At 50.7% G+C, this 26,775-nt stretch overlaps 2 protein-coding genes across 2 annotated transcripts in view; one reads left to right on the top strand and one right to left on the bottom strand.

Moving 5' to 3' along the window:
- NLRP13 (NLR family pyrin domain containing 13) overlaps positions 1-3,184 on the bottom strand; it is a 28,206-nt gene extending 25,022 nt beyond the window's left edge. Inside the window, exon 1 of the mRNA XM_070388409.1 lies at positions 2,884-3,184. Coding sequence (XP_070244510.1) covers positions 2,884-3,184 — 301 coding nt within the window. The remainder of the gene's footprint in view (positions 1-2,883) is intronic.
- Positions 3,185-7,148: 3,964 nt separating this feature from the next.
- Positions 7,149-26,109, top strand: NLRP8 (NLR family pyrin domain containing 8). The gene is made up of 11 exons (XM_070386798.1): positions 7,149-7,215; positions 8,999-9,442; positions 10,141-10,215; positions 10,707-12,306; positions 15,770-15,940; positions 16,291-16,458; positions 18,118-18,273; positions 20,180-20,350; positions 21,180-21,350; positions 24,505-24,675; positions 25,695-26,109. The coding sequence occupies exons 2-11, from the start codon at positions 9,070-9,072 to the stop codon at positions 25,822-25,824; spliced, it is 3,186 nt and encodes a 1,061-aa protein (XP_070242899.1). The 5' UTR covers positions 7,149-7,215; positions 8,999-9,069; the 3' UTR covers positions 25,825-26,109.
- Positions 26,110-26,775: the final 666 nt, after the last annotated feature.

The raw sequence follows: 26,775 nt of genomic DNA on the forward strand, positions 1-26,775 counted from the left end.
CGTCTGCCTGGGCCCACGGTCTCCAGACCCAGGCGTCTCTTCGGCAGCAGAGCCAACCCTAGCGCCCCCAAAGGACGGTGGGGTCTCTGGGTTCCGTGCGTCCTGGGGGTGGGTTCCCACCTCCAGCCTCCTCCCTTAGGGTCCCCGCCTGAGGACAGCTCCCTCTGCAGAGCGGTGTGGCAGGAACTGGGTGTGTCGGGGGATCAAGGGTAAGGAGAAAGAAGGAAGGAGACACAAGCCTTAGGTGTCTCCACTCTAATTAACATCCCAGGAACAGGACTCGCCCTGAGGCTCTGGTTGCCCGGGTAACCCGAGTTGGGCGGGAAGAAATGCTGCCGCCCTGTGGCCGCTTTGGGCAACAACCACTTAGAAACCGTGCTCGCGGCTCTTAATATTCACCAGGCCTGCGGGGCTGTAATTGGTATCCGCCCTTGAGAAAGCTCAACCCGGTGCTAAGAGGGGCGGGCGGGGGTGGGAGGGAGCTTCAAGAGGCGGGGGACATAAGTGTACCTGTGGCTGATTCATGGTGATGTATGGCAGAAACCAACCCAACACTGTAATTATCCTCCAATAAAAAAAAAAAAAACTGTCTTGGGGTAAATCACCGGAAAAGAATTCAAAACAGGGCAGGCTTTCAATTAGCCAATCTCAAGAGGTAAATTGTACTCACACTGTAGAAGATTAAAAGCCCATGGAAAGAGACGCAGCATCACCAGTTACTAGGTAAATTCCAATCAAATCTACCAGGAGAGCAGCTCACACCGCTCAGAAGGGCCATCCTCCAAAAGATCTACAGAGGTTAAATGCTGTCGAGGGCGGCGAGGGGGGGAACAGGGAATCCTCCGACATTGTGGGCTGGAGGTAAATAGGTGGGTGCGGCCAGGAAGGAAACGGTATGGAGATTCCTTAGAACACTAAATATAGAGTTAAGCCCACTCCTTGCCTGAGATACCAAGAAAACCACAATTTTAAATGGCACATGCACCATTATTTTCAGGGCAGCGCTGTTTATAATACCTAAGGCAGAGAATCAAACAAAATGTCCATCGATAGAGAAAGAAGCATCACCAATGCATCTAGACACTGGAATACACTCGGCCAGAAGGACGAAAAAATGCCACCGAGAGATCATGCTAAGTGGAGGAAGTCAGAGAGAGACAAACACGCTAAGATATCACTGACAGGTGCAATCTATGAACCCACACAAACGAACTTACTTATAAACGGACACAGACTAAGAAAACCATCTTACGATTTTACAAAAACTTGGGAGGGATACATTAAGAGGCTGGGGCTAATATACACACACCTGAGCCTCTTGCTAAAATGCTTCAGTCGCATCCGACTCTCCGCGACCCCATGGACTGTAGCCGATCAGGCTCCTTTGTCCGTGGGATTCTCCAGGCAAGAATCCTGGAGTGGGTTGCCATGTCCTCCAGGGGATCTTCCATGGACCAGGGATCAAACCCGCGTCTCTTGCGTCTCCTGCTTTGGCAGGAGGTGTCTTTACCACTGAGCCACCTGGGAAGTCCATATACACGCCGGTATATATCAAACAGATAATTTTTAAAAACCTACTGAATAGCACAGGGAAGTCTATCGAACACACTGTGATAACCTAAATGGGAAGACTCCAAGAAGAATATATAAACGTCTAGGTATTTCCTGTAAACAAACAGAACATCGGAAATCAACTCGACTCCAGTAGAAACTAAAAACTAAATTATCAAGTAGCGCATGCTGCCACCTGGTGGCCACTTTTGGTAACAACACCTGAAAAACCTCTGCTGATTGGCACTTACCATTCACCTGGCCTCCCGGATGTAAGGAAAAAACACCCGTGGTCAACAAATGTCCTGGAGTAAGTCCAGGAGAAAGAATTCAAAGCAGGGCAGACGGTCAAGAAGCAATTTCCAAGTTTACTCCTACTGTTTTTTTAAAGTACATTGTAACCTTGAAAGCAATTATACTCCAATTTTTTTAAAAAGAGAAACACTCCACTTTGCTAAATATTTAAGAAATTCTAATCAAAACTACAATGAGCTATCAGCTCACATCAGTCAGAATGGCTATCGAAAAGTCTACAAGCAATCAATGCTGGAAGGCGTGTAGGGAACAGGGAACTGTCTTACACTGATGTGCGTGCTAAGTCACTCAGTCGTGTCCGACTCTTTGAGACCCCATGGACTGTAGCCCACGGGATTTCCCCGGCAAGAATATTGGATAGGTTGCAATTTCCTTCTTCAGGGGATCGTCCCAGACTAGGGATTGAATCTGCATCTCCTATGTCTCCTGCATTGGCAGGCGAATTCTTTACCACTGAGCCACTGGGGAAACTCAAATAACTAAATAAGCTTAAAAACAAAAACAAAACAAAAGCAGGGCTTCCCTGTGTGGTCCAGTGGCTACAAATCTGCCTTGCAATGCAAGAGACACCAGTTCAATCCCTGGTCCGGGAAGACCCCACAGGCTGTGGAGCAAATAAACTCCTGCTCAACACCTGAGCCTGTGCTCTGGAGCCCGCGTGCACCTAGAGCCTGTGCTCGGAAACCAGAGACGCCCCGCTGACTGCAACTAGAGAAAGCCCGGGCGCAGCAGTGCAGACCGAGCACAGCCAAAAATGAGTAAGAAGTAAATATTTTTGAAACAAAAGCTGTCTAGTAACAGAGCTGAACTTTCAGTTCCCTCTTGGTGCTTTCTTCCCATAACAACCCTCTCCCGGGCCAGGGCGCCGGACTCTTACAGCCCGTCAGGGAGGCTCCGGCTCAGGGGGGACCAGGGCGCCGGACTCTTACAGCCCGTCAGGGAGGCTCCCGCTCAGGGGGGACCAATAATCAGGGAGGACCCCACAAACGCCCCGCAGCGCGCCCGCCGTCCGCTCACCGTGCAGCTCTGCTCGCATCCGCTCGCACAGCGAGCTCAGCCGCAGGTCCTCAAAGACGCGGAGGGCCGCCTCCCACGTCCGCCTCCCGGGGAAGCGCTCCTCCAGCAGGCAGAGCAGGTCGGCGGGGCCCGCGGCTCTCAGGTCTGCCCAGGGGATCCTGCGGGCGCCCTCCGGCAGCAGCTCCGGGCACTGCAGGGCGAGTTTGAAGTCCTCCAGCTGCCAGGGATCCAAGCCCCTCAGGTGGGACAGCAGCTGGTCACGGGCACCATCATGCCCAGAAATGCCGGCAGGGGAAGCCATCGGCCCGGGAGCGAGGTCTCCAGCCGCAATAGGAACAGCTCCTGCGGAAACAGACAGCGGAGGCCAGGCACCGCGACTCTCACCCGCTTCGCGCAGCGGGATCCAGCCACGCGCTGCTTTCTCCGCGCAGCACGCCTGCCTTGTTTTTCTGTGCCTACTGACCTCTCTCTTCCACAAGGAGGGCTTCCCAGGGGGGCTCAGCCGTAAAGAATCCGCCTCCCAGTGCAGGAGACCCGGGTTCCATCCCTGGGTCGGGAAGAGCCGTGGAGGAGGAAACGATAACTCACTCCAGCATTTTTGCGGGAGATCTCATGGACAGAGGAGCCTGACGGGCTCACAGTCAGAAACGACTGAGCAACTAACACTTTTATTTTTTTCTTCCTTTTTAAGACTAAGATCCTATTGTATTACTATGTATCTCCCACAGAGTAAATGCAAGTCATGCAGGAGGAATTAGTTTGGGGATGTGCCCTACAGCAAAGGGCCCCCAGTCATCTATACTCTTTAGTACCCTGAAAATTGTAAGAGGATCAGCCTCATGTTAAACGTTCCCGCCACACACACAGACCCTGCAAAGAAACTTCTGCAGGTTCTGGCTTGTCTCCACATTCATGAAGATGCTTGTTAAATGTTTGCAGTGTTAAGGGTTGGATTTTTTTTTTTTTTCGTATTCAATTATACCTCAATATAGCTGGGTTTTTTTTTTTTCCCCCTTACCTTTAAATCCATCACTACAAAGCTGTTTAAAAAAAGAAAAGAAATAAAAAGCCAGAGTAAGGAGACCTCACTCACCAAGCTGTCTTCTCAGCTCTTGCGAGTTTCTAGAACGCAGACTCCGGACCCGCAGCAGTCTGCCCCACCCCTCCCCAGCCTGTGATTGGCCCCGGGGCCCCTCCAGCTCCTATCAGGTCTGTCTACGGGTGTCCCGCCCCCTCCGTCGCAGCCGCGTCTCCGGAGGGTGGAGAAGCCACCTGCCATAGGTGATCCTGGAGTCCTTCTCTTCCAGGTGTAAGTTGTCCCGGCTAAGAGAGGGATGCAGAGTTGGAGGTTCTAATTAAAACCCAGCTGATGTAAATGAAATCTCCCACATCAGCAGGAGGCCAGTGGTGTGAATACCTGTCCTAGAGTGGGGCCATAAAGAAGGCTGAGCGCCGAAGAATTGATGCTTTTGAGCTGTGGTGTTGGAGAAGACTCTTGAGAGTCCCTTGGACTGCAAGGAGATCCAACCAGTCCATTCTAAAGGAAATCACTCCTGAATATTCATTGGAAGGACTGATGCTGAAGCTGAAACTCCAATACTTTGGCCACCTGATGAGAAGAACTGACTCATTGAAAAAGAGCCTTACGCTGGGAAAGACTGAAGGCAGGAGGAGAAGGGGACGACAGAGGATGAGATGGTTGGATGGCATCACTGACTGCATGGACATGAGTTTGAGTAAACTCCGGGAGTTGGTGATGGACAGGGAGGCCTGGCGTGCTGCAGTCCATGGGGTCGCAAAGTCGGACACAACTTAGCAGCTGAAAAACAACAACAACCATCTTCAGGGCAGGGTGGGGTGTGCAGAGATCTTAATAAGATGATGAAAGAGGAGACAAATAAAGAGTCTGTGAGACTCCGACATAGGGAACAGACTGGTGGTTGCCAAGGGAGAGGCTGGGGAGGACTGGGGCTTTGGATTAGCAGAGGCGAAAGATTATGGAGGGATACGATCGTACTGCAGAGCTCAGGGGACTGTATTCAACTTCCCAGGATAACCCATCATGGAAAAGACTATTTAAAAGGATGTATGTGTCTGCGTGTAACTGAATCACTTTGCTGTACAAGAGAAATGAACTCAGCATTGTATATCAACTATGCTTCAATAAAATAAAAAAAAAGAGTCCATGAGGTCTGAAAAGCACAACCACATCTGGAACCATTTCTTCTCCCAATGCAAGGAAAACCACCCGTGAACCCATTCCGTCAGATACACGGAGGCTTTTCCACTGAAGTCAGGATCAAGGCAGCTTAGTCTTTATACCACCACTATTTACTATTGTATTACCAATTAAATTAGTGATTTTAATGAACAATTATAACTCATTTAACTCACCCCTGGAGGGAAGTAGGCTTCTTGACTCCTTCCTGTCATAAACATCTCCCAAAGCAGAAGGAAAATGCACTTGGTCTGCCCCACCATCCACCTTTCCCCCCCTTTTTAAAAAAATCTTTTAAAGTATGCAAGTAGGATAGCACATTTACAGTAGACTTGAGAAACAGACTAGGAGAAGGCAATGGCACCCCACTCCAGTACTCTTGCCTGGAAAATCCCATGGATGGAGGAGCCTGGTAGGCTGCAGTCCATGGGGTCGCTAAGAACGATGTTACATATAATTCCACTATCTATTGCAATTATTTTTTAAGTAGATAAATTAAGACTTTTAGTTGGAGTTTCAATATTAAACTCTCAGAAATCAATAGAATGAATAGACAGAAAGAAGTCTATGTGTGTGTGATGTTAAGTTGCTTCAGTCGTGTCCGACTCTGCAACGCTATGGACTGTGGCCTGCAAGGCTCCTCTGTCCATGGGATTCTCCAGGCAAGAATACTGGAATGGGTTGCCATTTCCTACTTGAGGGGATCTTCCTGATCCAGGGATCAAAGCTGCATCTCCTGCAACCCCTGCATTGCAGACAGATTCTTTACCGCTGAGCCACTGGGAAAGCCCATAGAAGGATACTATAGATCTAAAAAGCACTATGAACCAATTCAACAATTAAGATTTATACAGTTTTCACACAACAGCAGGGAATAAATTCTATTTAAGTTCCCATGGAGTATACACTAGGAGACACTGGAACGTGTTGTTGTTCAGTCGCTCAGTCGTGTATGACCCTTTGCAACCCTATGAACCGCAGCACACCAGGCCTCCCTGTCCATCACCATCTCCCGGAGTTTACTCAAACTCATATCCATTGAGTCCATGATGGCATCCAACCATTCATCCTCTGTCGTCCCCTTCTCCTCCTGCCTTCAATCTTTCCCAACATCAGGGTCTTTTTCGATGAGTCAGCTCTTTGTATCAGGTGGCCAAAGTACTGGAGTTTCAGCTTTAGTCCTTCCAATGAATATTTAGGGTTGATTTCCTTTAGGACTGAACATATCCAGGGATGTAAACCAGGTGAAAAAAAATGTCACGGTCTAAAGGTTTTGAAAGCATACAAAGTCTGTTCTCTTGTCACTGTGGAATTATGTTAGAAATCAATACCAAAGGATATTTGAGAATAACCCACAATGTGCCCCGCCTTCCACCTTTAATAGGCTGAGGATCCAGGCAATGGGCAATTGTAATTAGTTTTAAATTTAGCAATGAGGAAACAATTAGAGCAAGGCGTAAGGCCTGGAAAAGAACAGGTAAAGCTGTATATGCAGATTCTTGATTACATATTGGAAAACCCAACAGATTTTGTGGAAAAGCTATGACCAAGATGTGTGTGTGATATTCTGACATGCTCTGTCTCTGGGTCTCCCTCTGAGAGGGTCTGTTTTGGGGAGACCCACATTAGGACCTGCTGATGCCAAAACCTTCCTTTTGCTCAGTGAAATTACATTCCAAATAGGGGTGATGGTCATGGGAACAAGATCATCCGGTTAATGGCTCTAGAGGTTTACCGCTGGACGCAGCATCTTTGTGCTGAGGACAGGCGTTTTGCCCTCTACGCGTCCGGGGGAACTCCCCAAACCTGTCATTTTCTAAAGTTGCTTGTTCTGCTGAATCGAAGAGGCAGGGGCGCAGGTCCTTCCCAAATGGGAGCACCCGTGAGGATAAGCCTTGCAGCCCAGGCCCTCCCACTCAGAATGCTAAATGCTTTCCAGCTTGTGCGGTGAGGAGGCGGCAACGTGCCAGCCGCAGCCAATGGGAAACGAGGGCGGAAGCTGAGCGGCGCCCAGAGCTTATAAAGGTGGACGGCGGGCCGGCCCAGCGCCTTCTCTTTCTGCTTTGGGAGATGTCTGTGACAGGAAGGAGCCAGGAAGCCTAGCTCCCTTCGGGGTGAGTGGGTTGTTTTCCTTTTCTACGTCCTAGTCTTCCACGGCACTTTCCCACAGTTACTGGATCAGACCCGTGCATTCACGCTTCTCTTTCTAGTTCCTCGAGGTGTGAAGTTCGGTTGTTATATTGAAGACCTTCCCTTTTTCTTAACCTAGGCTTCTTCTTTTTGCTCAAACAGCAGAATAACGGAATCAAGAGTGGAGGTGGTTCTTATCCACAGGGAGCTTGCAATTATCCACAACCACTGCTGCAAAGGGAAAGAGAGAGAACTTTGAGTCAGCGCCCAGCACAGGATGACTTAAGCAACCGGGAAGTTCCCGGATGAGGGGATGAGCGCTGAAGGAGGATAAGGAAAGATGACTCAGAGACGGGCTCCCCTGGTGATCCAGCGGTTGAGACCCCACCTCCCGGTGCGGGGGCGGGAGGGGGCGGGTTCCATCCTGGTCAGGGGGCTAAGATCCCACGTGCCTTGTGGCCAAAAATCCAAAACATGGAACAGAAGCATTATGGTAACAAACTCAATAAAGACTTTAAAAATGGTCCACATCCCAAAATCTTAAAAAACAAAAAAACTCGGAGAAGCAATAGGATGTGAGCATAAGTAGACCGAGACTCAAGCCCCTCCTGATAAAGACTTCATTCTCTCTTCCTCCACATTCCGCTCTTCACACACAATAAATCCGGTGCAAGCGGGTGGAAGAAGGATGTGATGTGGAGAAGATAGGTAGCAGGGAATAACATACATACCTTTTAAAAAATATTTACATTAATTCTTTAATACCATATATTATCAAATCCATATTCAAACTTCCCCAGCTGTCCTAAGAATATCTCCTACAGCTGTCTTATTTAAACTAGGAGCACAAATTGCATCCGCTTATTACAGGGTTTGAGCTTCCCAGGTGGCACTGATGTAAAGAGCCTGCCTGCCAATTCAGGAGACGTAAGAGACGCAGGTTCGATCCCTGGGTTGGGAAGATGCCCTGGAGAAGGAAATGGCAACCCAGTCCAGTATTCTTGCCTGGAGAATCCCATGGACAGAGGAGCCTGGCGGGCTACAGTCCACAGGGTTGCAAAGAGTCAAACAGGACTGAAACGACTTAGCAAGCACGCATTACGGCTTTTGAAACACTTTTATTTTAGAACTTCCCTCCCCTCCCCACCCTTTTGACATTAGCTTGTTTTTTTTTTTTTTTTTTTTTATTGTGAGTCTTTAAAATAACCATGGTATAGAAGGAAGCCCGAGTCCTTCTCGGAAGCTTTGATGTACCAGGCGCTGTCTTAAATGTACCTCTGGGGGTGTCTCTCTGAGAACCGTGCCCGGCAGCTATGATAAGATTCCCGCCATCAAAGGTGAGAAAAGAATAAACGCCAGAGTGGATTTGAGTCTAAATGCTGAGCCCCAGCACCGGATGGACCCCAGGTCTTTCCACAGGACAGAGAGTTTCCCAGGAAGGGAGGGAAAGAGAAAATCCAGCACGTGACAGGCTTCACCGGTTACAGTGTTCGTCACTCAGTCATATCGCACCTTTTCGTGACCCCGTGGACTGCAGCCCGCCAGGCTCCTCTGTCCATGGGATTCTCCAGGCAAGGACACTGGAGCGGGTTGCCATTTCCTCCTCCAGAGGCTCTTCCCTGCCCAGGGATGGAACCCAGGTCTCCTGCACTGCAGGCGGGTTCTTTAGGTCTGGACCACCAGGGAAGCCGCCAGGCTCCATCAAGTCTAAATAAACCTCCTCCCCGGGATGGTGCTCTCACATTCTGTAACCTCATGTCTCCACAGGCTGCCTCTGTCTTCTCTTCTAGCTGGTCCCCTCTGCCCGCTGGTGCTGCAGTTCCCAACCCTGAGTGACCATGGGCGACATGAACTTGAACTCTGACCCCTCCTCCTGCCCGTCCTCCCCTCTGTCCCCCTCTGGTGTCTCCCCTCCCTCGCTGGAGTCCTCCTCCTCCTCCACCCTCCCCTTCAGAAACGGAGTCATGCCTTTCATGCTTTCTGTAAGCGCGGAGCATCTACAAAGGTTCAAGCAGCTTTTGGTGGAGGAGAACCCCAGACCCGGCTGCAGCCCGCTCACCTGGGACCAGCTGAAGTCAGCCCGCTGCGGGGAGCTGGTTCATCTGCTCACCGAGTACTTCCCGGGACAACGCGCCTGGGAGATGGCTCGTGACATCTTCGCCAAGATGAACCAGACAGAGCTGTGTCTTCAGACGCAGAGGGAGCTGAACGGTGAGAGGGGATCTAGAACAGAGCTGGGGGTGGGCTTGGGGGCTGGAGAACTCAGCACTTTCTCAGCCGCTCCTGTGGGCCAGCTGAACAAGGGAAAGAAGTGGAGTGTATATGTGTGTGTGTGTGTACACACAGACATACACACACATGTACGGGCTTCCCTGGCGGCTCCGTGGTAGAGAAGTCGCCTGCAATGTAAGAGACACGAGTTCAATCCCTGGGTCAGGAAGATCCCCTGGAGAAGGAAATGGCAACCTGCTCCAGTATTCCTGGCTGGAGAATCCCATGGACAGAGGATCCTGGCAGGCTACAGTCCATGGGGTCACAAAGAGTCAGACACGACTGAAGCGACTTAGCATGCACGCATTACAGCTTTTAAAACACTTTTATTCTAGAACTTCCCTCCCCTCCCCACCCTTTTGACATTGGCTTTACATTACGACTAAGCGACTGAATACACACACACAGACACCCTTCCCGGTACCGTCTGCCTCTGCACCATTCTCACCTCCCAACATGGTGATGGAAGCCCAGGTATTTTCCTCTCCCTGCGCCAAGGAGATGAGAGGATGAGACTTGTGGATGGCCTGGCCGCCACTCTCCTTAAAGGCCCTGTTGCCTCTGGGTGGCTCTGTCTTTCTGTCCATCTTGTCATGCCTATGAGGCAGCCTCCTTTTTGTTTTTTTGGTCTGTTCCAGAAATTTTACCTAACTTGGAACCAGAGGCCTTGAGCCTGAGAAAGAGGGAGCTGACTTTGGAGGAAGATGAGTCTGGTACGTGCTGGCCCTGTGTAGACCCTGGCAGACAAGAGGCGGTGGGTTGGGATGAGATGCTGGCTTCCTGAGGTGGGGGGCACTGCAAACGGGTGTGCCCAGTGTCCCTTCTGTGAATCAGAACTTCAGATAAAGGAGCGCTTGTGAACTCATCTCAGAAGGAAGTCCAGCCACCATCCTTCTCTCTCTCGGTTGGATTCAGTCTTTTTTTTTCTTCGTATTTTTTTTTTTTATTTATTTTTGGCTGTGCCAGGTCTTAGTTGCGGCATGTGGGGTCTAGTTCCCTGACCAGGGACACAGCCTGCGCCCCCTGCATTGGGAGGGTTGAGCCTTAGCCCCTGGAACACCAGGGCTTGCAGGACAAGTGCCTCATCAGTGCACCTGTGTCCCAGAGCCTACGGTAGACACGGAGGCTCGTTCTCTGGTTGATCGGTTAGTTCTCACGAACAGCTGATGCTGGACCCTGTGTCTCCCCCGTCTCGTTCCTGCAGATAAAATTCGGGAGTACAAGGCACGTGTGATGAGTGAGCACTCAACCCTGTGGGACAGGACATCTTGGCCTGGGAACAACGTGGACTTCTTTTACCAAGAGCCCTGCAGAGAAGACACACTCCTGCAGTGTCTTCTTCTCCCCAGAAAGCCCCAAGGAAGACAGCCCAAGACCGTGGTCCTTCAGGGAGACGCTGGCGTCGGGAAAACCACCATGGCCAAAAAAGTGATGCAGCAGTGGGCAGAGAACAAGTTCTACGCCCACAAGGGCTGGCTCGCTTTCTACCTCCACTGCCAGGAGATGGACCGGCCGGAGGAGCAGAGCTTCTCCGAGCTGATCGCCTGCAAGTTGTCCGGGTCTCCAGCTCTCGCGTCTAGGATCCTCTCCCACCCAGAACACCTCCTCCTCCTGCTGGATGGCTTCGAGGAACTAACCTTGACCCTCATAGACAGACGGGAGGACCTGAGTGAAGACTGGAGCCAGAAGATGCCAGGCTCCGTCCTCCTGACCAGTCTGTTGAGCAAAAGGATGCTCCCTGATGCCACGATCATCGTCTTCCTGAGGTTCAGCTTGTGGAAGACCGTGAGCCCCTTTCTGAACAGCCCCTCTCTGATCACCCTGATGGGCTTCAGTGCGCCTGAGAGATCCAGGTACTTCAGGTCGTACTTCAAAAACAGGCGCGATGCCGACGCAGCCTTGCGTTTTGCCATGGGCAACGCGGTCCTCTTCTCCATGTGCCGAGTCCCCGTCATCTGCTGGCTGGTCTGCTCTTGTCTGAAGCAACAGATGGAGAGAGGAAGCAGCCTGCCGCGGGCATTCCCCAATGCCACGGCCGTGTTCATCCACTACCTCTCCAGCCTGTTGCCAACCAGGGTGAGGCATGTCGTCGGCGAGACCCCCCAGGAGCAGTTGAAACGCCTGTGCTCCTTGGCTGTGGAGGGCATGTGGAAGAACCAGTGGGTGTTCAGTGAGATGGACCTCAAGCTGGCCAGACTGGACGACAGGGACGTCGAGGTGTTTCTCGGGGTGAGGGTCCTCCGGAGGGCGGTGGCTGGCGGGGACCTCGTCGCCTTCGCCCACCCGAGCTTCCAGGAGTTCTTTGCCGCCCTGCTGTTCGTCCTCTGCTTCCCGCAGAGGCTCAGGAATTTCCAAGTGTTGGATCGCTTCCGCATCTTTCAGCTGCTCGCTCATCCCGGGAGAAGGAAAAACCACCTGGCCGGGATGGCGCTGTTCCTGTTTGGGCTGTTGAATGACACGTGCGCCCTTGCCGTGGAGCAGCTGTTTGGGTGCAAGGTGTCCCTGGGGAACAAGAGGAAGCTGCTGAAGGTCGCCACCATGCCGCCCGACGGTGACCCCCTGACTCCGCAGCACGGGCTCCCCCAGCTGTTCTACTGTCTGCACGAGATCCGGGAGGAGGTCTTCGTGGGTCAGATCCTCCACAACCACCGTAAGGCTCTGCTGGTCATCAGCAAGATCAGAGACCTGCAGGTCTCCGCTTTCTGCCTCAAGTTCTGCCGACAGCTGCGGGAGTTAGAAGTGACCATCTCCTGGGCCGTCGCCAAAGCCACCAGCCTCTCACCAGGCCCTCTTCCTTCCCCCCAGTAAGTGCTCAAATCTCTCCTTCGGTGGGATTCGGGGTCCTGTTGGGGAGCCTTGTCTAGCATCTCCTGGGCATCAAGGGTGACCGCCTGTTGTGAGTTGATCCCTTGTGCATGGGAGTTTGTCTTATAAACAGGCCGTTCCAGTTTAACAAAAAAAAAGAATTGGTAGTGGTGGGCTCAATGGTGACTTCATTATCTGAACCCCAGAGACCGTCAGTGAACTAGAGAAACTTCGTGTATTTTTTTTCTCTCTCATGCAACTAAAGGAAGTCCTGGGTTAAATGTTGCAGAGCATGTGTTTAGTCATATTCCGAGTAATTCTGCTTGAAACAATATGGCTTCGTTGAAAACACAAGCAGGAAACCAGCGTTTATGTCTTGGCTGGGGGTTGTCGTGAACATTTGGTACAGTTTCACTGACCCACGTGTCTAAGAGTGTGTGACATTCTAAACCTCCCATCATTGTTTAGTTGCTAAGTCGTGTCTGATTCTTTGCAACCCCACGGACTGTAGCCCGCCAGGCTCCTCTGTCCATGGGATTCTCTGGGGAAAACACTGGAGTGGGTTGCCATGTCCTTCTCCAGAGGGTCTTCCTGACCCAGGGATCGAACCCATGTCTCTTACATCTCCTGCACTGGCAGGCAGGTTCTTTACAGCTGACCCACCAAGGAAGCCCCAAACTGCTGGTGGAAAAGCATAAAATGGAAAAGAAAGTAACTCCTAAGCTGGGGGAAAATAACAGGACAGACACTATGCCTGGGGTTGCTGGGTTCCACTAAAACCAAGAAAATCCTGGAACAAAAAAGCAAGATGCACAGTTCACCTTCCTTCCTGCTATGCTGAGTGCCCTCCCCACCACGCACCTGGGGCTCCCTCCCATCTGTCACCCCTTCATTCTGTGGGGCTCCCTCCCGTCTGTCAGCTTCATTCTGTGGGGCTCCCTCCCGTCTGTCCCCTCACTCTGTGGGGCTCCCCCCGTCTGTCCCCCTCACTCTGTGGGGCTCCCCCGTCTGTCCCCCTCATTCTGTGGGGCTCCCCCATCTGTCCCCCTCACTCTGTGGGGCTCCCCCGTCTGTGCTCCTCACTCTCTGGGGCTCCCCCGTCTGTCCCCCTCATTCTGTGGGGCTCCCCCATCTGTCCCCCTCACTCTGTGGGGCTCCCCGTCTGTCCCCCTCATTCTGTGGGGCTCCCCATCTGTCCCCCTCATTCTGTGGGGCTCCCCCATCTGTCCCCCTCACTCTGTGGGGCCTCCCCGTCTGTGCTCCCTCACTCTCTGGGGCTCCCCGTCTGTCCCCCTCACTCTGTGGGGCTCCCCCGTCTGTGCTCCTCACTCTCTGGGGCTCCCCGTCTGTCCCCCTCATTCTGTGGGGCTCCCCCATCTGTCCCCCTCACTCTGTGGGGCTCCCTCTCTGTGCTCCTCACTCTCTGGGCTCTCCCCGTCTGTCCCCTCATTCTGTGGGGCTCCCCATCTGTCCCCCTCACTCTGTGGGCTCCCCCTGTCTGTCCCCCACACTCTGTGGGCCCCCCCCTGTCCCCCTCACTCTGTGGGGCTCCCCCGTCTGTGCTTCTCACTCTCTGGGGCTCCCCCGTCTGTCCCCCTCATTCTGTGGGGCTCCCCCATCTGTCCCCCTCATTCTGTGGGGCTCCCCCATCTGTCCCCCTCACTCTGTGGGGCTCCCCCGTCTGTGCTCCTCACTCTCTGGGGCTCCCCGTCTGTCCCCCTCATTCTGTGGGCTCCCCCGTCTGTCCCCCTCATTCTGTGGGGCTCCCCCATCTGTCCCCCTCACTCTGTGGGGCTCCCCCTGTCTGTCCCCCTCACTCTCTGGGGCTCCCCCGTCTGTCCCCCTCACTCTGTGGGGCTCCCCCGTCTGTGCTCCTCACTCTCTGGGGCTCCCCGTCTGTCCCCCTCATTCTGTGGGCTCCCCCGTCTGTCCCCCTCATTCTGTGGGCTCCCCCATCTGTCCCCCTCACTCTGTGGGGCTCCCCCGTCTGTGCTCCTCACTCTCTGGGGCTCCCCCTGTCCCCCCTCATTCTGTGGGCTCCCCCGTCTGTCCCCCTCATTCTGTGGGGCTCCCGTCTGTCCCCCTCATTCTGTGGGCTCCCCCGTCTGTGCTCCTCACTCTCTGGGGCTCCCCGTCTGTCCCCCTCATTCTGTGGGCTCCCCGTCTGTCCCCCTCATTCTGTGGGGCTCCCGTCTGTCCCCCTCATTCTGTACACACTGTAATGTTTTCAGTCTCCAGGCACATGCTGTCCAGTGGGGTCTGTGATGGGGAAGAGTGAAGGTGAAGACCGGAGCCAAACCACTGAACACGCTGCTGTTGGGAGAGACTTTAGACTCTGTGCTCACCATGCCCTAATAGTAATAATGATACTTTCCCCTTATTCTGTTCCTTTATAGAGTTTTTTTCTTCCTTTTTAAAATTTTTACTTTATGTGTGGTAGAGCCAGTAGAGCCAATTAACAATGCCACAATAGTTTCTGGTGAACAGCGAAGGGACTCAGCCCTACATGTACACGTGTCCATGCTCCCCCAAGCCCCCTCCCATCCAGGCTCCCACACAGCCCTGAGCAGAGTTCCCTGTGTCTACAGAAGGTCCTTGTTGGTTCTCCATTTTAATAGCAGCGTGTGCATGTCCATCCCAAATTCCCTAACCATCCCTTCCCCCCATCCTTCCCCCTTGCTAACCATAAGTTCCCAAAGAGTCAGACACGACTGAGTGACTAAAATGGACCATAAGTTCATTCTCTGAATAAGTTCAGTCTCTTTCTGTTTCATAAGTTCATTTGCATGATTTCTCTCTAGATCCCACATACGAGGGGTGTCATATGATACTTCTCCTTCCCTGACTTACTTCAAGGCGTTTCTCCTTAATGACAATTTCATAGGCACACAGTAAGAATACGGTTTCTATCTGGTGACCTAATACCTGCCCGCATATAAATCCTGACTGATCACAGCGCAGCGCTCTCTCTCCCTCAGTCATGTTAAACTGTAAGTGGGGCCACAAATCTCCCTGGAATAGAATGAGAAGTCTCAGAGCAGTTCTGCTGGGCGACTCTGTATTTATTTTTTAAATATGTATTTGGCTGCGTGGGGTCTGGGTGGCGGCAGCCGCTCCCTGCTTGCATCATGTGGGATATCCCCTCGCAGCGCAGACGCTTCAGCTGTGCCTCCTGGGCTCAGTAGCTGTAATGCGGGGGTTTGCTGCTCTGCAGGCATGTGGGAGCTTAGTTCCCACCAAGGATCAAACCCACACCCCCTGCATTGTGAGGCAGATTCTTAATCACTGGGCCACCAGGCAAGTCCCCTGGGCCACTTTCTAAATGAGGGCATCTCAGGAAAGCCCCAAAGGGATCCACGATCATAAGCAAGTCCTGGGTTTGCTGGTAGGTTTTCTCGAGCTTAATAGCTAATGATGAGCTATTTTTTCTTTTTCTTTTTTTTTTTTTTTACTCCCACACAGACCAGAAGGCAGTGACTTGCGTTCTCTCTGGTGGCAAGACTTCTGCTCTGTGTTTAAGACACACGAGAGTTTGGAAGTCCTGACTGTGAGAGACAGTGTGATGGACACAGAGGCCGTGGAGACTCTTGCCACAGCACTGAGGCATCCCCACTGTAACCTCCGGAAACTGATGTGAGTGCCAGTCAGCCTGACCTCAGTGTCGGCCGCTCAGTCGTGTCCAACTCTTAGCGACTCCATGGACCGCAGCACACCGGGCTTCCCTGTCCTTCACCATCTCCCAGAGCTTGCTCAAACTCATGTCCATCGAGTCAGTGATGCCATCCAGCCATCTCATCCTGTCTCCCCCTTCTCCTCCCGCCTTTTCTCTTTCCCAGCATCAGGTTCTTTTCCAAGGAGTCAGGTCTTCACATCAGGGGGCCAAAGTACTGGAGCTTCAGCTTCAGCATCCATCCTTCCAGAGAGTGTTCAGGGTTGATGGGCTCGTAGGACGCTGTGATAACTGACACCGCTTGCTTCCTCAGCTTTAAGCGTGTGGGCTCCCTCGTGGTGAGTGAAGGCATCATCAGAGTTTTGGTGGAAAACCAGTACCTGAGACACTTGGAAATACAAGACACAGAAGTGGGATGCCAAGTGATAGATGCTCTCTGCAACACCCTGAAACACCCATGGTGTTTTCTGCAGTTTCTCAGGTGAGGCCCGAGGCGCGGCGGGGACAGGACACCGGCACCCAGGGCACTGGTCGCAGGCTCAGTCTGGCTGACGTCTCACTGTGTGCAGTTGCTGCTCGTTTCACCCAGCTTTCTTCTCTTATCAAAGTGTCATCGATTTACAATATCGTGTTAGCTTCAGGTGTACAGCACAGCGATTCCGTTCTGCAGATAGATTTTTTTTTCAGATTCTTTTCCATTATAGGTTATTGTGAGATATTGAAGATAGTTCCCTGGGCTATGCTGTGCTGTGCTAAGTTGCTTCAGTCCTGTCCAACTCTGTGCGACACCATGGACTGTAGCCCACCAGGCTCCTCTGTCCAGGGGGATTCTCCAGGCAAGAATACTAGAGTGGATTGCCGGGCCCTCCTCCAGGGGTTCTTCCCGACCCAGGGATGGAACTGGTGTCTCCTGCAATGGCAGGCGGGTCCTTAACCTGGGAAGCCCTACAGTTTCCTGTGCTATAGAGGAAACCCTTGTTGCTTCATCTACTTTATTGTTTAATTGGACTCTAGTTGCTTTACAATGTTGTCTTTGCTTCTGCTGTACAGCAACGCGGTCGATTCTGGACATAATCTGTCCTGAACATAGACCTGTTCATCCCGGACTCCTGATCTCTGCCTCTCCCCATCCCTTTCCCCTTTAGTAACTGTGACTTTGTCTCCTATGTTTGTGAGTCTGTTTCTCTTCTGTAAATAAATTCTTTCATGTTATGCTTCAGATTCCACATACAAGTGATACCAAAATGTCTGTGTTTGACTCACTTCACACAGTATGATCATCTCTGGATCCATCTCTGTTGCTGCAAATGACAGCCTTTCATTCCTGTTTGTGACCGTTCACTCAGCTTCTTTTTTAAGATGATGGTCTCATGCATGCATGCACTGTGAACCGCTCACCACCGTCAGGCTAATTAACCCCTTGGCCGGCTCACAAGCCGCCGTTTAAACCCTTGAGATCAGCTCTGTTAGCCACGTCCGTGCACACGGCCCTCGAGTTAATCACCATCAGCAGATTGGACCAGTGATCTCCAGAGTTCAGTCACCTTATAACTGGGGGGTTGTGCCCTTAAACCATCATTTCCTCCACCCCGCCCCCCACCTGCAGCCCCTACTCTGTCCGCTGTTTCTTCATCCTGAAGGTGGTTTGGCAGATAAGCGTGGAAAGAAGGTGTGCTCGAGGGCAGGCGGAGTCCCTGTCTGGGATTAGAGCCCCACGGTTACCCCACGCCAGTTCGTCACAGCCCCGCGTGTGTTGTTTTTTATTGTACTAGTGAAAGTCACTCAGTCATGTCTGATCCTTGGTGACCCCATGGACTACACAGTCCATGGGATTCTCCAGGCCAGAATCCTGGAGTGGGTAGCCTTTCTCTTCTCCAGCGGATCTTCCCAACCCAGAAATTGAACCGGGGTCTCCCGCATTGCAGTGCATTCGTTACCAGCTGAGCCAGCAGGGAAGCCCGTTTTCCGTTGGTGATGTGCAGTTCAGATGCTGAATGGATGCGGGTTCACCCGGGGAGGATGGAAGCCCCCTCCCGCGGCTCTCGGGGAGGGACGAGGGCCGAGGAGGATGCGAGGTCGGGTGGCTGGGGGCACCACACCCCCGGGAGCTCAGGGCTGCTGTCCCTGTGACTCCCCGCAGGCTGGAAGGTTGCCCGTTTGACCCCACCAACGGGGCTGACCTCACCAGGAGTCTCAAGAGGAACATCCACCTGAAGACCCTGATGCTGAGACGTGGCTCCCTGGAGAGGGGCGATGAGTGTCCCCCGGTGCTGGCGCCCCAGCTGGAGAGGCTGTCGTGAGTCTTACCGGGTGCCGTGCTGTGCCTGAGACGGTCGGTAGACGGAGGAAAACAGAAGAGGGGGGAGAGTGCATCACGGAACAAAGCAAAGTCTTGTGATTGTTAATGATGTGGGAGGAACAGTGAAGGGTTGAGACAGAGAGAGAGACAGATAGACAGACAGAGAGACGGACAGACAGAGACAGACAGACACAGACAGAGAGAGACAGAGACAGATGGAGAGACAGACAGGGAGACAGAGAGAGAGACAGGCAGAGACAGGGAAAGACACACAGAGAGAGACACCGACAGACAGAGACGGAGAGACAGACAGGGAGACAGACGAGGAGGCAGGGAGAGGGCGAGACAGAGACAGACAGGGCTCTCACCCAGCACGTGTCCGCACCTGCTGTCCCGGGAGGTAGAAGCATAGTCATCCTGGCGCGTCGTCAGCCCCTCTTTGCACTGGAACCTCGCCGGCACCATCTTCCCTCCTCACAGGTGACCCCGGCCCCGGGACCCGCGTCCCATCTGGAGGTGGGCTCAGGCTCCCTACCTGTGTTTGCCGCAACACGGCCGCACATGGACCCCGACCAGGAGCACGGGTCTGCAGGCCCTCGGGCTCTCGAGCGGCCTCATCAGCCGTGTGTGCTTTTCCCAGTCAACTGACGTCTTCTGTGTTTCATTGTTTCTACAGGCTGTTCCTTTTTGGTGCTGGGTGGTAACATGTATGAACACGCAACAGTTTAAGTGTCTGTCTTATCTGCCGCTGAGGCCTGAGCTGTTCACACACACACACACACACACACACACACACACGTAGAACTGCCATGTCACGGAGAGTGCTTATCTTCAGGATTACCAGGCTCATTTCCAGACCACACGTACCAATTTGCAGTCCCACCTGCGGTGTGTGTGAAAATCCGCCCGCACCAAATTCTCATCAGACTCTTGTTACTGTTACAGCTTTGGCCCATCTGTTGAGGAGAAAATGACATGCTGCTGTTTATGTGTAACTCAAGCACTAGATTATTTTTTAACTGAAGTATAACTGACTCACAACCTTAGTGAGTTTCCAGTGACCTGGTACTTTCTAACTCACAGAACGATCACCACGCTAAGTCCAGTGATCAGCTGTCACCACACCGAGTGATGACAACATTAGGTACTTTCTTTCCTCCATTTTATTTTCTTAACGTTTAATTTATTTTATTTATTTGGCTGAGCCGGTCTTAGCTGCAGCACGTGGGACTGACCTCCCTGACTGGGGATCGAACCTGAGCCTCTGCACTGGGGCCGTGCAGGCTTAGCCACCAGACCACCAGAGAAGTCCCAGCAGCAGACACTTTCTTATTTACATCTGCCCTCCCTCGCTGTGGATGAAAACGCTTTCAGAACCATCCTCTCCACCTTAGCTGTTTTCTTCGTCTGCTTTTGGCTACATGGCATGTGGGAGGTTAGTTCCCCCACCCAGGATCAAACCCGTGCCCTTGCAGTGGAAGCGCAGGGCCGTAACCACCGGACCTCCAAGGGAGCCGCTGCATCTTAGCTTCTCTAACACCAAGGCCTGCCTTACGTCTTCAGGGCACCTTTCCATCTTTCTGTAACTTTCTGAGATGTTGTCTCTTCCCACGTCATCTCCATAAATGTCTTCACTCTTAGAGTCCCTGCTGGTCGCTTTCTACCCTCTTCATCCCTCTCTATAACTGTTTTCTTGATCCACAATTCCTTCTCACATCACGACCCCCAGTCCTCTCCTTTAAACCCGGGAAGCCCTAAGAGGTGGTCACAGAAGTGGGAGGAGACGTCTGCCTTTAGATCGGAAGCCCAGATGGAAACCGTTGAGTCTCAGCAGGAGACCAGGAGAAACCCAGTCAAGGGAACAAATTAAACTGCATCCCGACTGTGAGTGTCTCACCCACAGGCTGGAGAATTGTGACCTCACGCCGCTTTCCTGCGAAAGTCTTGCCTTTTCTCTCGTGAGTAACCAGAGTCTGACCCACCTGAGCCTGGCAGAAAACGCCTTGCAGGATGACGGGGTGAAGCAGCTCTGGAACATCTTGCAACACTTTCCATGTCCTCTGCAGAGGCTGGTGTAAGTCCCTAGACTTACTAGCGGTGTGCTCTCTGGAACTCCCTGGGGAAGAATAGGGCGGTGGGGAGAGACTGCCCTGTGTATGTTATATGTTCCTTTACGCCACGGATTGATCAAGCGCCTACTGCACGCGTGGCTTTGTGCGGATACTGGAAGAAACCGTAACAGAGAGGAGGATGGCAGTGGTTTCAGTTTCAGGGGCAAACTAGCTAGGGACAGAGTTCTCAGAGTATGTGCCGGGCGACCCAGCGGGGAATCACAGAGGCACGGCTTTGTGAGATGTCAGAGATGCTGACGTCTTTTCATCACTGCAGGAGCTATTAGCTTGAGGCAGTTCCAACACCAGATCATGCTAAATTCCTTTCAGCGATGCTGTGCATGTGTGCTAAATCACTTCAGTAGTGTCCAACTCTTTGCAACCCCATCTACTGCAGCACGCTAGGCTTCCCTGTCCTTCACCGTCTCCCGGAGCTTGCTCAAACTCATGTCCGTTGAGTCAATGATGCCATCCAACCACCTCATCCTCTGTCGCCCCCTTCTCCTGCCCCCAGTCTTTCCCAGCATCAGGGTCTTTTACAATGAGTCTTCTCTTCACATCAGGTGGTCGAAGTATTGGAGCTTCAGCTTCAGCATCACCCAATGAATATTCAGGGTGGCTTCCTTTAGGATTGACTGGTTTGATCTTGCTGTCCAGGGGACCCTCAAGAGTCTTCTCCAGCACCACAGTTCGAAAGCATCAATTATTATATTTAGGTAAAGCTGTTGTACAAAAAAAATACAAAAGGCAGCAAAGAAGCTTAAAGGCGTTTGGTTGGGTGTTTCTTTGCAGGCTGAGGAACTGCGCCCTGACCTCCGAGTGCTGTCAAGATATAGCATCTGCTCTTGATAAAAATAAAACCCTGAGAAGTCTGGACCTTGGCGCTAACAGGCTGAGGGACAGCGGCGTGGTCCTGCTGTGTCAGCCCCTGTTGAACCCTGACTCTGGCCTCCAGGTTCTCGAGTAAGCTGTCCCCATTGCTTCCTTTGGGACCGGGGTCTGTAAAATTCTCAGGGTAGAATGTGGGGACGTGTTTTGCATTGCTGGGATTTGCCATCCATTTGGGTAGAGGACTTAGAAGCTTCAGAGCAGTGGTTCTCAGAGTGTAGTCCTCAAATATTGTTCAATCGCTTGGTCGTGTCTGACTCTGTGACCCTGTGGGCTGTGGGGCTGTGTGTGTGTGTGTGGTCGCTCAGTAGCATCCGACTTTGCAACCCCATGGACTGTAGCCTGCCAGGTTCCTCTGTCCATGAGATTTTCCAGCAAGAATACTGCAGTGGGTTGCAATTTCCTCTTCCCAGGGATCTTCCTGACCCAGGGATCAAACCTACATCTCCTGCATCGGCAAGTGGATTTTTTATCACTATGAATGTTTTTGTCTGGGAAGTTGTTAGAAAGGCAAATTCTTGCATCATTTGCCTGCATGTGTCTGGTTTATCTCATTGAGCATTATGCCCTCGAAGTCCACCCAAGTCATCACAAACGGCAGGGTTTCCTTCTGCTTTGTGGCTGCAACGTGTGCTGTTTTGTAAACGTGCCACAGCTGCTTCTTCACGGCTGCGTAGTATTCCATGGTGTGTGCATACCACACCTTCTTTATCCATTCATCTGGCGATGGGCATCTAGGTTGCTCTATATCATGGCTGTTGTAAACAGTGCTTCTGTGAACATGAGGTGCAGATAACTCTGATATTCTCATTTCTATTTCTTGGGTCCATACCCAGACGTAGGGTTGCTGGATCACGTGGGCCCCGCACAGCCTGTCTCACAAACACCTCCCATGATTCCCAGGAATGCTAGGGTTTAAGGACCATCATTCCAGGAAAAATTCTTCCATTCAGTGAAACATTTGTTAGTTTTAGACTAATACCTTAGCCTTAGATGGAGTCTTCTGAAATCAGTGTTTATGCTTAGGGACTCTCTTCTCTGTATATAATTCTTTCTTCTCTTATAACATCTCTATGCCAACATCATACTAGTCAGTGACTTAAAAGGATCTACCCTATTTTTAATTGTTATAGTGGCTACTCCAGATATTTGGAAAAGATTTAAAAACATCTCTTCTCCAGTAACAAAGGTTGAAACTTTTTTAGACTTATTTTTTATTCATTTTAAATTTTGTACTGGAATTGATTAACAATATTGTGTCAGTTTCAGGCACACAGCAAAGTGATTGTTATGCATATACAGTTTTTCTTTTTTTTTTTTTGCCTCTTTCCTACCTGCATTTTCTGCTCACTATTGGTATGATCTGGGTTCTAAGTCTAGATCTTTTTTTCACTCAGATATGTGAGCTTTTGTTTTTTTTTTTGAAGTACAGTTGCTTATCATATTACACTAGTTTCAGGCATACAGTATAGTGATTCAGTATTTTTACAGAGTCTACCCCATTAAACATTATTATAAAAATGATGACTACAATTCCCCATGTTGTACAATACATCCTTGTTACTTACTTATTTTATACTTAATAGTTTGTCTCTCTTAATTCAATTAGTTAATTTTCCCTTTTTTCCATCTCCCCCTTGTTAACACTAGTTTGTCTTCTATATCTGTGAGTTTTCTTGTTTTGCATATTTACTCACTTGTGTGATTTCTTATATTCCACATGTAAGTGACATCACTTAAGTCTAGATCATTTAAATCACTTTATGTTACATCTTTAATTCCTAGGATTAATCCTGATAATGGATTTCATTTTTGTTGATAATTAACTACTCGAAGGGAATTCACTGCAGGTCACAATTCTTTTACTCCAGAAATTTAGTCTTGGGATTTAAATATTGATTTATCTCCTAGGTTGAGTGAAGTATATTTGCAAGTATGGAATACATTTTCAGGTAACCATAAGTGAAAAAAAAAAAAATATATATATATATGTATATTTGAATCATTTTGCAGTACAGCAGAAATTAATACAACATTGTAAATCAACTATATTTTTAATAAGTAATCTATTTTTAACTTTTTTATTTTGTATTAAGGTATAGCTGATTAACCAGAGAAGGCAATGGCACCTCACTTCAGTACTCTTGCCTGGAAAATCCCATGGATGGAGGAGCCTGGTGGGCTACAGTCCATGGGGTCCCTAAGAGTCGTACACGACTGAGTGACTTCACTTTCACTTTTCACTTTCATGCATTGGAGAAGGAAATGGCAACCCACTCCAGTATTCTTGCCTGGAGAATCCCAGAGACGGAGGAGCCTGGTGGGCTGCCGTCTATGGGGTTGCACAGAGTCGGACACGACTTAGCAGCAGCAGCAGCAGCATAGCTGATTAACAATGTTGTGATAGTTTCAGGTGAACAGTGAAGGGACTTGGCCGTAACATAGATATACATGTATCTATTCTCTCCCAAATTCCCCTCCTAACCAGGCTAACACATAGCATGGAGCAGAGTCCCCTGTGCTACACAGTAGTTTAATTTTTTAAAACTGCTACTATATATACAACAGATAACCAGCAAGGACCTACTGTGTAGCACAGAAGAACTCTGCTCAACACTCTATAACCTAAACGGGAAAAATTTTTAAAGAAAAGATACATATACATGTACAAGGGAATCTCTTGGCTGAACACCTACAACTAACACAACATTGTCAACCAACTATGCTCCAATATAAAATTTTTAAAAGGAAAGTAAAACTTCTGTTGTTGAGTCACTAAGTTGTGTCCAACTCCATGCAACCCCATGGACTGCAACATGCCAGGCTTCCCTGTCCATCACCAACTCCCAGAGTTTGCTCAAACTCATGCCCATTGAGTCGGTGATGCCATCCAACCAGCTCACCCTCTGTCATCCCCTTCTTCTCCCGCCTTCAGTCTTTCCCAGCATCAGGGTCTTTTCCAATGAGTTGGCTGTCCTTATCAGGTGGCCAAAGCACTGGAGCTTCAGCATCAGTCCTTCCAATGAGTATTCAGGACTGATTTCCTTTAGGATGGACTGGTTGGATCTCCTTTCTGCCCAAGGAAGTCTCAAGAGCCTTCTCTAGCACCACAGTTTGAAAGCATTAGACTATTCAGAAGTAAATGAGGTATTCCGGCCACAGTATGCCTTCCGGGCTGTGAACAGCTCGGCTGGCCATCGCTCAGCCGCGGCCTGTTTCCCTCCCGCAGGCTGGAGGAGTGCCAGTTCACCTCCGTCTGCTGCCCAGCCCTGACCTCCGTGCTCCTCCACAACCGGACCCTGCGGTACCTGGACCTCAGCGGAAACGGCGTCGGGCTCCAGGGCGCCAAGCTCTTGCAGGACGCCGCCCTGAAGAGGGTGCTCCGCCCCGAGGTCGTCCTGTACGTCCCGCCGCTTCGGGTGCGGCAGCCACAGGCCTGGGAGGGAAGGCGCCTCGTCGGGAGGGCGACCCTGGGCCCGAGGTGCTGCTGGCGGAGGTGGCCACATCCTGCACCCCTTTGCTGGGGGTCTACAGTTCCCTCATGGGGCTGCCACACCCCAACTCCTGCTTGTCTGTGATGAGAAAGTGGACCCGGATACTCCGTCTGCTCTTTTTTTTTTTTTTTAAAAATTTTATTTAATTTTTTTTTACAATAGGTCCTGTAGGTTATCTATTTTATTTTTTTAAATATTTATTTATTTGGCTGCTCAGGATCTTAGTTGTGGCATGTGGGATCTAGTTCCCTGACCAGAAACTGAACCTGGGCCCCCTGCACTGGCAGCACAGAGTCCTAGCTGCTAGACACCACCAGGGAAGTCCAGTTATCTATTTTAAACATAGCAGTGTATGCATGTCCTCGTCTACCAGGTGGCTCAGTGGTAAAGAATCTGCCTGCAATGCAGGAAACCCCAGTTTGATCTCTGGGTAGAGAAAATCCCCAGAGAAGGGAATGGCAACCCACTCCAGTATTCTTGCCAGGAGAATCTCATGGACGGAGGAGCATGATGGGCTACAGTCCATGGGTTCAGAAAGAATCAGACTTGACTTAGCATGTGTATGGGAAGTTGGAAGACTCTGGGCTCGCTGCAATCATTCTTTTGATGTGCACCTCAGCTCCCTGGGACCAGGATCCTGTTTTCACGTCCTGAGTTTCCTCAGGGCTCACCGTGGGGAGTGGGTGCAGTCTGATGGCTGCTGGATGGCAGCTGTTCCTTCCTGAGTTCCCTCTGGGCTCACCAGCTCACCTTTGGCTGTACCTGCAACCGCTGATGCCTGTGACATCCTTTGTTTACTGATCCGACAGGCAGTATTCCATTTATCCATCTCCTGGGTGCTAAAGTTCTATTCTAGAGGATTTATGTATTTTTCCAGGACTGCAAAAAAAAAAAAAAGGCATACACTGATTCTTATCTTTCACAGGAAGAAGAAACAAAGCAATGGAGTGGACATGATCAGAAGACTGGAGGGCCCAGTGGTGAACAAGGACATCCTGAAGATGGTCCAGGACTGGAAAGATGAGTTCTGTGATCAGGCCGCAGGGATGGTTTGATCTCGTGACCCCAGCCCCCTGCCCTGGATATAGTTGTGGTTTTTTTTCCTGATGAAAATCGGGAATCGGTTGCCTTGTCTGTGGGCCATTCTGAGTCTGGGATGGCGCAGTTAGTTCCAGGAGATGCTACGGAGCATGACCTGCAAACAGCCCCCTGGGAGATACTGAAGGTTGTGTGTCCAACAGAGATTAGTTCATGGAATTGGGGTCACCATGGTAAGGAACATTACAGCTCACGTCTAATCCTGGCTTCCAGATGTCTTTGAATATGTCCTGTTAACAGTGTCACAGACTCACCTACTGGGGTATTGCAAGAATTGAATTAAAAATGTGCATGAAAGCAATTAGAAAATGTTTCGAGTGTTTATTTATAAATAGACTTGCAAGTCACCTGTTACAAAGAAAGACATCTTGCTTTGAAAGAGGGTTCAGATCTAGAGAGCGTCCTACTGAGTGGAGTCAGTCAGGGAGAGAAGGAGAAAGATCATGTGACATCCCTTGTGTGTGGAACGAAAAGAGATAATACCGATGGTCTGACTTACCAAACAGAGACTCACAGACTTAGAGGACAGACTTATGGTTGCCCTCAGGGCCGGGTGGGGGGAGGGACATGCACACACTGCTGTATCCAAAATGGATAACCAAGAAGACCCACTGACAGCACAGGGAACTCTGCTCAGTGTTAGGAGGCAGCCTGGGTGGGAGGGGAGTTTGGGGGAGAATGGATACATGTATATGTATGGCTGAGTCCTTTTGCTGTTCACCTGAAAATATCATAACGTTGTTAACTAGCTATACCCCATACAAAATAAAAAGCTTAAAGTTTCGGGGGAGAAACATCCCAGGAAGATAACATAGCAAGCAATGGAAAAGGGAAATTACCTCATGTTTAAGGAACTCTTTTTAAAAGGTGAAAGGTGGACCTCCCAGGTGGCTGGGTGGTAAAGAGTC

Source organism: Bos mutus, chromosome 18 (genome assembly GCF_027580195.1).
Source record: "Bos mutus isolate GX-2022 chromosome 18, NWIPB_WYAK_1.1, whole genome shotgun sequence".
Taxonomy (NCBI): domain Eukaryota; kingdom Metazoa; phylum Chordata; class Mammalia; order Artiodactyla; family Bovidae; genus Bos; species Bos mutus.

Excerpts from the sequence above, each read along its gene's own strand:
- NLRP8 (XM_070386798.1), top strand. The coding sequence starts at position 9,070 with ATGGGCGACATGAACTTGAACTCTGACCCCTCCTCCTGCCCGTCCTCC. Across the intron at positions 10,216-10,706 it reads TTTGGAGGAAGATGAGTCTG|ATAAAATTCGGGAGTACAAG; the intron begins GTACGTGCTGGC and ends TCGTTCCTGCAG. Across the intron at positions 20,351-21,179 it reads TGTCCTCTGCAGAGGCTGGT|GCTGAGGAACTGCGCCCTGA; the intron begins GTAAGTCCCTAG and ends GTTTCTTTGCAG.